This window comes from Synchiropus splendidus, chromosome 2 (assembly GCF_027744825.2).
Source record: "Synchiropus splendidus isolate RoL2022-P1 chromosome 2, RoL_Sspl_1.0, whole genome shotgun sequence".
Taxonomy (NCBI): Eukaryota; Metazoa; Chordata; class Actinopteri; order Syngnathiformes; family Callionymidae; genus Synchiropus; species Synchiropus splendidus.
The window spans coordinates 10462915-10475306 of record NC_071335.1 but is presented as its reverse complement, the minus strand read 5'-3'; the positions used below and the strand labels follow the sequence as shown (position 1 = coordinate 10475306).

General features: G+C 42.4%; 2 protein-coding genes and 1 non-coding gene across 4 annotated transcripts; 1 reads left to right on the top strand and 2 right to left on the bottom strand.

Moving 5' to 3' along the window:
• Positions 1-131: 131 nt before the first annotated feature.
• Positions 132-203, bottom strand: trnap-agg (transfer RNA proline (anticodon AGG)). The gene has a single exon. It is a non-coding gene; the product is annotated as a tRNA-Pro (tRNA).
• A 380-nt stretch (positions 204-583) lies between these two features.
• LOC128754249 (protein NOXP20-like) lies at positions 584-6982 on the top strand. Of its 2 annotated transcripts, XM_053856732.1 has the most exons (13): positions 584-652; positions 1750-2055; positions 2437-2521; positions 2609-2820; positions 3445-3579; positions 4021-4173; positions 4245-4380; positions 4697-4782; positions 5505-5687; positions 5757-5896; positions 5995-6067; positions 6164-6217; positions 6492-6982. In XM_053856732.1, the coding sequence occupies exons 2-13, from the start codon at positions 1756-1758 to the stop codon at positions 6615-6617; spliced, it is 1683 nt and encodes a 560-aa protein (XP_053712707.1). In that variant the 5' UTR covers positions 584-652; positions 1750-1755; the 3' UTR covers positions 6618-6982. The 2 variants fall into 2 exon arrangements, with proteins under 2 accessions (XP_053712707.1, XP_053712708.1); XM_053856733.1 differs by lacking the exon at positions 2437-2521 and having other exon boundaries at positions 2584-2820.
• Positions 6983-7601: 619 nt separating this feature from the next.
• On the bottom strand, positions 7602-10619 carry LOC128754684 (uncharacterized). The gene is made up of 9 exons (XM_053857485.1): positions 10534-10619; positions 9609-9866; positions 9383-9493; positions 9264-9314; positions 8875-8910; positions 8767-8811; positions 8668-8700; positions 8551-8598; positions 7602-8466 (listed from the first exon to the last, which is right to left on the bottom strand). Exons 1-9 carry the CDS (start codon positions 10565-10567, stop codon positions 8402-8404), a joined length of 681 nt encoding a protein of 226 aa, XP_053713460.1. The 5' UTR covers positions 10568-10619; the 3' UTR covers positions 7602-8401.
• Positions 10620-12392: the final 1773 nt, after the last annotated feature.

Here is a 12392-nt window from a genome sequence, read left to right as displayed (position 1 = left end):
CTGACTGCATTCATTTAAAGTACTGCTGGCAACATGTTTTTAAAACTGCTTTTATTTTTTTCTTTCATTTAAATTGTCGACCTAATTTGGAGAATTACAGAATGATTTTTCCAACGGAGATTAAAAAAGGTGGGCTCGTCCGGGATTTGAACCCGGGACCTCTCGCACCCTAAGCGAGAATCATACCCCTAGACCAACGAGCCGCTGTGCATCACCGGCCAGTGTCACGACTTAAGTATACGGCAAACCTTTTCAAACCATTACAACGTTATTTTAAGTTTTGATATGACCGTTGGAGGAATGCATTTTTGACGACGTTTATTTTGTTGAGGCACTGCCAATCATTTGACTCACTCTCTTCATAAATGCGGCTCTGGGTAGTGCAGGGAAGACAAGGCCTACTTTGCTTTTCGGTACAACAACCAAGATAAAACAGCTGCACCCGTTTAATGTACTCAATCGATACCGTGTATTGTGTGCTCGGTAATAAGGGAAAACGGTCATCATTCGCAGCCTCGGTCACGCGGCGGACGCGAGGTTCTGTGCGGGAGGGAGGAACTATCTTGCGTCCGTCCAGTCTCTGTCGAGGTCGGAACTCAACCCCGGCCTGCCGACGTGGCGGGGCGGAAGAGGAGCCGCTGGTACCGAGCGGGTGAGCTGCACTGTCACGCTGTCTTCAACTTCATTGTTGCCATTGTTTGTCGCTGCAGATAGTTGAGAAATAACCTCACGTCAACTACAGTAGTTTTGAGCTAACAGCCCGGAAGATGTCAATGAAGTAATGGATCATTTTGTCACGTCTCCTCGCGACTGACTTGACTTTGTTTACAAAAAGATGCAAAGCAGCTGCAGAAATGTTCGCGCAATATGTAGAAGTTATCTTTTTTTTTTTTTCTCCCAGTGTGTGATGTATCGGTCTGTTTCAGTTCAGAGTTTGGCTGAATTAACCCCCTTTTAAATATGCGAAAAGTCTGTTTCGTTTAGCTAGAACGAAGCCTTATCAGCACCTTTTTTTATTAGTATAGATTAAAAAACACTTAATATTCGTGGTGATTTATAATAAACTGTTTAGATCGATGATGAGAACGTCTACAGTACAACAAGTGGACAGAGGTGGGCGCTACAGAGCACAGTATTTACTGCTTCAGTGCTTAAGTTTCATTCAATTAAAAATACAAGAAACGTTTTAACAGGATAATCACAGAGGTAAATTCTTTGGCACAATATGGCGATAGCTTTTATTATAGTTTATTTTGTCTTCAATATTCCACACCTAAATGTGTTACGTTGCTGTCGTGCAATTGGCAGATGATGTGTGTATATATACTTGTATTTCTGCTTATTGTGTGAGTGTTGAACGTGCACTTTTAAAACTCTTAACTGCTCGGTAAAAATGATCAACTGTGTGCTGAATTTGGCTGCACGCCACAGTATCTGTAAATTGAACATCAGTATTCCTCAGTGACTTGAGCAGTTCTTAGAGCAGCCGTTATTGATGCACATGGTAATCTTGACTGAAACGTGTCTGGACTTCATGCTGGTGATGTGTTGCTCTAGCACAAAAGGTCACTTCAGTCCAAATAAGATCTGTTTGGAAACTACTCACTTACTCTTCTTCGGTTATTCTATTTTTTTATTCAGTCATAGTCTTGGGGTTGATTAAGTTGCAGCATGTTTTTAAACTAAATCAAAAAATGATATTTTGAACCTTGAGTTTGAAGGCTGAAACTCTGTCTTACTTCAATCCAGATCATCATGTCTGAAGCAGCCCAGTCAGATGGAGACACTCTCCTTCCAACAGATGACACATCTCCCACCAAGGCTGTCTGTGACCCTGGTTCAGACCAAGAAGTGCTGCCGGTGGTCACACAGCCCTCAGCGGCACCACAGCCTGCAGTTGTGCTGGACAGGGAGGACCTCGCTCCCCCTGAGCAGAAGTCTGCGATGGAGGACGCGGCTCTTTCAAGCACATCAGAGTCCAAGGGTCATGAGATCGAATGCGATCAACCAGTGAGCCTGGAGGAAGACGCAGACGCTGCTGGCCACGAGGGGGAGGTTTGTTTAAATCTGAGCTACTCGGTGGGTCCTCTTCACAGCAGCAAACTTCCTTGATCATGCGCCTTACTCACATGTCTCCTCTTTGTCCTCCTTTCATACAGTACATGCATGAACCTCAGTGGTTGTCCAAGCCATGTGAGGCTGGACTCTCTAATACACTCCTTTCTAAACTAGCCCTTTCCAGTCATGTCTATTGGGAGACTGAACTCCTTCACACTGCCACTTCTGCTTCTTGTCTTTGTGACAGAGTCGGTAAACTCTGCATCATGGCAGCTGCTGTTGCATGAACTTTCTCTCCCACTCTGGCCAATGCCACTTTATTTTACTCCATTCATGCTGTCCATCTGTATGAATAGATTCTGATGTGTTTGTGTTCAGAGCGCAGCTGAGGAGCCGGAGAAGGGCTGGGGTGGCTGGGGTTCATGGGGCAAGTCTCTTCTCAGCAGCGCCACCTCCACAGTTGGTATGTGTTTGTGTGGTTTTTTATACTCCATTCTCTTGTGCTTTTTCCCTGACTTGACTCAGCGTGTTTTTTCAAATGCGTGGACAGGTCAGAGTCTGTCCTCTGTGAAAGTGAAGGCAGGAGAAGCTCTTCGCCTTCACAGGACCTCTGTGGGAGAAGAGGCCAGAGAGGAGGAGGAGGAGAGATCAGAGAGGAGAGATGGAGGAGGAGAAATTGAGGATGTCTCCAGCTCCACAGTCTCATCTGCTGCTGTAAACAGAGGCGTCTTCTCCACCATTACCAATGCAGTGCAGAACACTGTAAGTCAAGAGAGAGGAGTTGAAATAAGAAATAAATCAGTAGCAGCAAACAAAATTAAAAATTAAAACAAAATTAGGATCTTAACGCCTCCTGTGAACACATGGACAAAGTCTGTGTTATTAAAAACGTATTATTAAAAAGTAAGGACACAGTAAAGAGAGAGAATATACGAGAAATCAATGATTCTAAGGTTTCAAATATTTTTTTTGTTTATAAGATACAATATTCTGTCACATGAATCTTCTAAGAAAATAATCTAGACTCTGAGCTCAATATGAATTATATTTTTTGTTATTAAAATTGATGTCATTTCTCAATGATTTTCTGTTTGTGTAGACACGGGCAAAAACAACAACAAAAGTATGCACATGACACATTATTACGAAGAAAATGCTCTTTTTTTTGTCAAAATTCAACATACGGACAAGGGAAGGTTGAGAAAAAAAATCAGCAAGTGGATGAATTTTTGCTTTTTCAGCGTCTTGTATTTATAGGTCAATTAATACATGTAAATAATGAAAAAATCCAGTCCAGTCCATAACTTCCAAAAACTTGAGCTTTATTCCAATGTTCTACTCCTCTATTCTGGGTGTCCATTTGTTCTTCTTTTCTCTGTCCGTCAGGGCAAGACCATGATCAGTGGTGGCCTCGATGCTCTGGAGTTCATCGGAAAGAAAACAATGACTGTCCTCGCTGAGAGTGACCCTGGATTCAAGAAGACCAAGATTCTGATGCAGAAGACTGCGTCACTGAGCCAGGCACGTGTCAAGCGGAGGAGATTTTCTTTTGATCTCCCCACCTGGTGATGCGACCTTCCTTTGGCAAAAGTTACATAAGCCACAGGCATCATTCATCAGGGAGAGAGTGAAATGGAGCAGGGCTTTTCTGCCTCTTTTGCTGTGATTTTCTTTTCTCAGACAGTGCTCCCACCTTATAACATTCTTGTTTTGGTGCTGACTAAAAATGAGTTCATATTACGTTTTAAGTTGGTGAACAACTTAGTTTGAGTCCTTTGTTTGGAGGAGTTTCTTTACTCTCTGTCATGGTCACTGAACCTGTGTGTGTCTGCCCCTGGTCATGCTCTGTTGACATCATCTGGGGTTAGATGGATTACGTCTGAGCCAACCTGAGACAGGCATGACCCTAGCTTACATGTCAGCATCCATCTTAGCAGCTGTTTTCTCTGTCTTTGTATCTAGTTGTTGAAGGAAGCCAAAGAGAAGGAGCGAGCTCGTCTGAGCAGTCAGCAGATCAACGCTCCCACTGCTCACTACGGGATTCTCTTTGACGACTACCAAGGTCTGTCACACCTGGAGGCGCTGGAGATTCTGTCCAATGAGAGTGAAGTGAAGGTGGGCTTCACATAGACAGCCTACCTGCCTCTTAGACTTGCCTGTTAGGCTGAACGCTTCTCTTGCTGTAGGTGCAAGCCTTCCTCTCCTCGCTGACAGAGGAAGAGCAGGAGGAGGTGAAGAAAGAGCTGATCGCCATTAAAGACATCTTCATGCGCTCAGAGGAGGAACAGAGCAGCAAAGATGAATCAGAGACAAAGGACAATGGTAATATGAACCAACCTGAATGAGCAACCTCAAGACAGGTTTCCTAAATGGTATTGTCTTGACATATTTGTACAACCAGAGATCAGCATTTACTGCTCAACAAAATTCACGACACCCATTATGATGAGCTTCACAAATCATAATTGAGATGCAGAGTGCTTTGGCTCAGAATCAAGCTGCTGCAGTCCAGACAAATCATGGGCGTAATATAGTGAAGCAGGACATAAAACTAAAGCCTGCACTCATTTTTCATGGTATGTCTTTATCTGCTGAAGCTTGCTTTCATATAACATGTTTATGTCTTGTTTTCTGTCAGCGCCGAGAGCAGAGGAGTTTGTGAGTGTTCTCACTGAGCTGCTGTTCGAGCTACATGTTGCTGCAACACCAGACAAACTCAACAAGGTGATGCAAGCCTCGAATACATGTTGCTTTTGAACACACTTCCACTCATTTCTTCAGCGTTAGATTGCAGGGAACACAATCTTTCCCTGGATCCGGATGGTTGTCCAGAACGCCATCTAATCGTCCTTTCTGTTATAGACTTTGCCCAAATATTTCAGCGAAGACCACCATTCACATTTTGGCAGATGCCAGCCGTTTATTATTAATATACATAGTGTTAATTGGAATATGCAGAGTGTAATGAGCCCTAGTGGACAGTAGATGGCAGTAGCGCTGCCGAGTTCATTTAAGACACAAGAGCGGTGTGAAGAAGAAAGGAATATGTGACAACTTCAAAACATTTTTTCCCAACCAATTTGTCCCCAAAATGATAATTTCTTTAAGTGATTCGATTTCATGTTGTTTTTATGAAATGTAAATATCATTTTTTTTACCTGACATAATTGGGGGCTGATTGTATGAGGACTGTCTACTGAAGATCAATGGCCAGACTAAACAAATTCTGTCGTAAATGAAAACAAACTTAGTTAGTGCTGTTCCAAACAGCTGATTTGGAGTTATTCTCTTTATTACACATACACATTAGGTGCGTAATATCTCTCCTCTCCACTCTGTGATCGGCAGAGGTTGTAATTGTACTTGGATTGTGAAAGGACCTCACATATTTGACTGACAGAATTTGGACATTTCTCAAGGCCACTGATGCAGTTGTATGTTTGCAGGCTCGGATGAGAGCGTACGATTGGGTGAAGAAGGTAGAAGAGCCTGTCACTACAGAAAGTGTTGGCATGGAAATGTTTGACACTGCGGCTGAAGGAGACAGTAAACCTGACCTGGATAAAGATAAGGAAAAGCAAGAAGCAAAAGACGAAACAGAGGGGACTATGGACCCCAAATCTGTCGAGGTAACTTAACCTACATTTCTTCATAGAATACCGGTATTCATGTGCTGTGCTTGTTCTCTGCTACACCAGGTGGTCTACCTGTCTTCTGTGGGCAGCCTGGCGGAAGTCACAGCACGCAGTATCGAGCAGCTCCACAAGGTGGCAGAACTGATCCTCCACGGCCAGGAGCAGGAGAAACCCGCTAGGGATCAGGCCCTCGTCCTCACCAGGTGTGTGAGAAACTCAATTCATACCTGTGTTTTTTCAGAAACTGGTTACAAGCTCATTTGAAAAAGCCTGAATAAGGATTTGAAATGTCTCATTGCAGGTTAACGTGTGCCATGTGTAAAGAGGTGGAGAGTTTGACCAAGAAGTTCTCCGACACATTAATTCTTGTTGGGGTACGTGCTTAGTTGTGTGTAAACATTTTTCATGTCATTTATGAGGCGCCATTCATCGTGGTGTGGGTCAGTGATAACCTCTGGTATCTCATTCAGGGTCAGAGGAAAGCTGAGGTGCTGAATCCACTGGTGGATATTGTTCTTGTGGAGGTGAGAGACTTCTCTTTTCAGCATTTGAGGTTGCCAAACCTGGTCTAAACCAGCTGGCCTCTGGTTGTATCCATGTCCACATTAGAACTTCTGATCAGGTTGATCACTCTTGTTGATCCTTGCTGCGTTCATGATTTCCAGTGGTGAGCAGGGGGCGTGACTCCCACATTATTCCCAGGAGATGAATCGATCACCACTCAAGGCACCTGTGTGAAATCCCTCCAGTGGTCTGCGTGACACAATATCACTGATCCTGATGTTTGCTTTCTCTCAGGGCTCCAACAGCACCACTTACATCCAAAACGCATTTCAGCTGCTGTTGCCAGTACTGCAGATCTCACACCTCCGGAACCAACAGAGCAGAACCTCCACGGAACCATCTCCAGAGACGCAGCAATAACACACACATCACCTTCTCATCTACTTGTCTAAATATATGTCTGTATATATGTGCCTCTCCAAATAATAAACTAACACTATTAGCTCTACAAAGATGATTAATATACAACTGCGACGGCGGTTTACCACTTATTTACCCTGGTTTGAGTTGGGGAAGCTGAACTTTATGATCTTGGGTGATACTCTAAAAAGCTGGACCAAAGCAACTGTTTTGCAAACCTAAAATGTTTTTGCACTCCTTATTGACGCTTGTCGTGTCACTTCACTTCTCAGCAAATTGTTTTGTAATTACTGTGTTTTTATGTTAAATGCAAGAAGCGTTAATTGTGTTTGACAGAACTATTAATGATGGAGACGTTAATTATAATTATGTGTTTTGTTCTCACACAAATAAAGAAACTCATCTTGAAACTTGAGAATTTTTATTGAGTAAAAATGAAAAACTGGAAATGGTTTTTCTTACACCCATATTAAATGGAGTAGAGACTACAGTTGCACACATACACACATATATATGAGTGTGTGTGTGTGTGTGTGTGTGTGTGTGTGTGTGTACGAAAACATGAATGTAGTTGGACCGTCTCAGTGAAAGCACAAGTACATAATAGGATGCTTTCACATAAATACAGGTCTATGACAATGGACTTTTAAGAGGGTTTTAAAGGTGGTGGTAGATGTTTTGAATCTTCTCAAGCAGACTGTTCTACAGTTGAAGATCAATGACAAGAAAGGCTTTGCCACTTTTTAGGTCCTGATTTGGCAACAACTACAGTTGCAGAGACCCATCAGAGGCCCCTGACTGGCTCATAGAGAGTCAGCATTTCCACAATATACTAGAGGGCCAGTTCCAAATGAACTTAAAAAGTCATCCATAAAATTCTGAAGTGGATTTTAAACTGGTCTGGACTGGTAGCCACTGGAAACACCTCTATGGAGCCTGTAAGAGGTTTGTGTAGAGGGGCCAGTCTGGACCTCTTTACTCAAGTTGCTGCCATTGCGACCTGACCTCAGATAAGCAGAATAAAATGGATGTTGATTGTAATATATCCTCGTGACCCTCATGAGTGAGAGACATAGACACATACATGGAAGCCATGTCTGAGGTTTATTCCAACCCAGATCACGTGACCAAGTGTACATAAATGACATAAGTCTTCACACAACTCGGGATGAAGCATACATATTACTGAATAGGTTACATACATATTATCTGGAACCATTTAACAAGTAATTGTTATCTCTAAGACCTTGGTCTTGATTTGTGTTGAAAAAAAAACCCATAGGTGTATGTAGGTGTATTCAGACGTGTTTCAGTGCAATATTCTACTGTTGAGACAACATCCAGCCTTTCAACTTCCAGATGATTCACGGTCTCCCTCACAGATCTGGTCATGTTAAGCTGTTGCTGCGTGATATGGTGAAATGGTCTGTCAGTCAGTTGGAGTCAAAGCCCTGGTTGGCATCACCCCTTTTCTTTTCTGTCACTCTCTGCTTTTATCGAGATAAATGACTGTAGGCACAGTTGATATTGGGCCGAAAAATATTAGCCAACCTTCCCATCATGTGTCAGATGTCCTCAGTCATGCATCAGCGTAGCTTCAGCCCTGCATACAAAACCACCTACAGTGCTGTCTGACATTTACTGCTTCAGAACTGAGTTGGACACAGGTGAGTAAAGACGGAAACCCTGATCGAATGCGTCTAGTGAAAATCATGCTCTTTATGTCAGACACGTTCAGATCTGGAAGACCTGCTGTCAGGTTGCATTTCTCTCTCCGCTGTCCCTCAGCAGCTCTGCTCCTCTGTGTCGCCGGAGGTGGAGGAGGACTGAATGCGGTGATGAAGATACGCTGAAGGGTGAAAGAATGGACGCAGGAGAAGGTGAATGAAACTAAGTTTGGCAGACAGCAACTGCTGTGACAAGAAGAGCTTACCGTTTTCATAGCAGCTGTCGCTTCCAACCAGCAGAATTTCTACGTCCTCTAACAATGTGGCACAGAAGAACATCAATCCACTACGCACCGTTTATAAATCAGTTGAACATAATGTACCTGAAACTTCAACCTCTTGAATGGGGTCTAGACCTGACAACACAACGCTGGCTGTTAGAATAACTTTTTAATATCAACAGCACAATTTCAGATACTGACCTGATGCTAGCCTCAGAGAGTCTGGGGTGTGAGTCTCGGCCCTCCCTTTAAATCAAAACGATAAATCAAACCATGCCTTCCAAATGATGGATTTCACCAATAAGCTACCTTTTGAAGTCTGGTTTGAGGTATAGTTTCCTTTTTCTGCAAGAGAAAATCAAACACATTCTTGAAGTCAGTGCTTCATCACAGAACAGCATGTGACCACCACTCTCGCTCCTGTTTTGACCATTTATTTTATTTTAAAAAGTGATTTATTTGATGTTTTCAAAATATTTTTTCCTGTTTTGGGGGTCAATAATATTTTTTTTTCAACCTTTTGGATTAATATTTCACCTGAATTATCGAGATACAAAGCATCCAAGTCTCAATAGAAAAGAAAAATGCTCAGAACCATTGGAGACTGACTTGAAATGGGATTGGGATTTTTTCCAGAGAAGAACTACTGGTCCTATTTGTAAGTCAGTGGGGTCAGTTGGGGTGACAAATATAAATACCTGTCAGCAGCATGCCAGTAAAGTCTCCATCACGAAGCTCCTTTGATCTTTCTAAGAGAAATGAAAACATATCTCTCCAACTTGCATTTGAAGTGCTCAGACAGTGATTTTTGTCTTACTGCGTCTGCGCTCCTTCTTGTAGATTTGACCAAGAATCGCAGAAGCCATGGTCAACACAGCCACACACAGCAGAACCAGCCACAGGACTCTGAACACAGAATGCCAGTCATCTGGACAGGAAAAGAGAGGGGTTTCAATGTGAAGAAAAGCCCCGCTTCCATCGAAACAGAACACTGATGACCAATTTCCTGGTGAACTGCATTGCTGTCTGACCCTCCTACCAACCTCTTGGCTCCAGTTTCATCCCCCTGTCTGCTGCGCCGAGGAGGGTTTGATTGGAGATCCAGAGCAAGCAGGACTTAACCTTGTCTCTCCCAGAGAGCACACAGCAGTGAAATGCCTCCATGAGATCTTCATCCCTCTCCTCCTCTTCCTCATCAGGAAGGTGTAGCTGGAGGGAGCTTCGATTGTTCCAGCCGTACAGGGTGAGATTGAGGAACTCTTTATCCCTCAGTTGGACCTCCACCAGTACTTCAAGATATCCTTTTGGAGAAGCATATATAGAACAATAACAATAACAAGCCAATGTAAATGGTGAAATTTTATCTATTTAGCTGCAGCGTGACAGCTGGTATCACAACATTAGCTCAACGTCATAACATAAATAAGACTCATGTAATAGCAGCATATTAGCATGTTATTATTCGTCACTTGTAATGATAGCATTAGCATATTAGCAGTACATGCTAACATGGGGAAGGTCACCAAAGTTCACTCTAAACAACACCATTATTTCTGATAATTAAAAGCAAGTAATTCGTTTAGTAATGGTTCATATGTGTTCCCCAATCTAAAGTGGTAGGTTTAAGCTTCGAAGAATCCCGCTCAAAAAAGAATTTGGGAAGACCAAATTATGTTGATACATCGTAGTTATTTATTATTGATGTATTATTACTTTTTTTAAAATATGCTACCAGAAAGCAGACCTGTTTTAAATGCTGTATCTTTGCATTTTCACTGTTAAACCTTCCTGGCATCAGAAGTTCCATCAGTTTGTGTGATTTAAGTTCCTCTTCTTCTTCTTTCTCTTGAAAACCAAAGCTTGGGTTTGTAGCATAATATCTGAAGTGCAGTTCTAGAAAGTTCAGCTCTGATCTGCTTTGCAGAGTTGTCATCTGTACATGGCTCAAGTTGGTTCAGAAACTCCTACCTGATGATGAGAAGCCGATCTGCACTTCCTCCATGACACCATAAGTTTTGCACGTAAACTTAAGATGCGCGTTGTTTCCGGCTGTGACCGATCGACTGACTGTCTGAACGCAGGCCTGCTGCCAAGTTTCTCCTCCTGTAGTATCATTGAGGTTGTCCATACTCTTTGATCCATCTCCAACTTTCCCTACTTGACTCTGTTGCTCACAGTGTCTACAAGGTAGACAGGACAACTTTACTCTTCCCACTGAAAGGGAACATATTTACTTTAGTATGAAAATAAGTATTAGTAGTAATACATGTTTTACTGAACAGGAAGTGATCACGCAGTACAAATGGTCCAGACTGAGGGGTGGTGAAAGAGATCCAGTCAAGCTTATGATCAGAAATAGCAATGCCATCTGACTGAAAATCTAGAATCAGACAGCGTTCAGAGGACTGACCTTTGTCTGTAATGAAGAACTCTGGAATGCAGATGAGGAAAGCGATGAGACCCAGGATCAGGAGTTTCAGTAGCGCCGCTCTGGTCATGACCAAACTATCGATCTTACATGGAAACATACATCACCACATCACCACCAAAAATAAAATATTTTTCACCACCAATGTCCGCTTTCATATGCACGTAAAGGCAATGGTTGAATTCCAGATAATTCAAAGAAGGAAACTACCACCTGTCATCTTGGGCAGGCTGCTTAAAAATGTTTGAGCTCCACGTGTTCGACGACTGCAACACTTCCTTTTTCACTTCCTGCCATGTACTGAGAAAGAGAGCCTCATTCCGACATAAGTGAGTAAAAGTATTTGATTGTGGGATCTGTCCGATGATATACCTGATGCAGACTCATATGCCGCTATGTTTCTTCTTATTATATTTGTTGTGGTTTGTTGTTATGTTTTGGAGCATGACTCCATACTTTTGTATTGAATGGAAACAGAACAATCTTCACACAACAACAGGCATTTATTACAAATGAAACGTTTATATCCGTGGGCCTGAATATGACGTAGCTAATGTGGTATTTCCTAATTCTAGCTCAATCCTCAGAGGAAACAAAGTGCCTTGAATCTTGTTACATCGCTGTATGACTATTATATTATTGTTTTATCTGCTAATCATTTGCTAAATGTAAGTGGAGCACAGAGCAGAATGGTTCATGTTTAAATGTTTTTCCGAGACATGATTTGTTTTGTCTTTATGCAGTGTTTTATTTTTAACTGATTTCCAAGTTACTCGTTTTACTTCCTTGGTCTTCAATCACTGGTCATGTTGACTCATCAAGATATATATAGTCATTGGACTTTGGTGTCTGCTCAGCTTTAAGATCCACGAGAGGCTACATATCGGTGTCAAAAACAAGGACTTTGAATCAATTCCTCTGAATGCCATGAAGAATCCTAGAGATTGGAGTGGAAAATATAATAATGTGGCATTGGGAGCAGGAACTGAACATCTCTGATGCATGAGTGGAAGAACCCTCCTATAGCTCCAGATGATCTTGTACACTCAGAGTAAGTACTGAGTTACAGAGTGATGTGTAGTCTGTGTTAACCATGCCCTCCCTGTGGGACAATCTCAGAGCACTGTCCAGGCAACCATGTGCAGTCTCACAGGAAACTGTGACTGGGAGTATTACAAACCACTACATGTAGAATGTCTTGAAACTTATGATCAGATAAGTTTTTTTTAATCGCCCCAACTGTCAGTGGAAAGCACTGTTACTCTCGTAACCCTTTGTCATTCATTTTCTGGTGCAAATCAAGACTTCTGTCATTTCCTGTGCTGTTTTTGCCTGTCACAGTTTGGAGTCAAGATAAAGGTTCGGAGGCGTGGCACCCAGGCTTGAGGCCTGTTGTTGA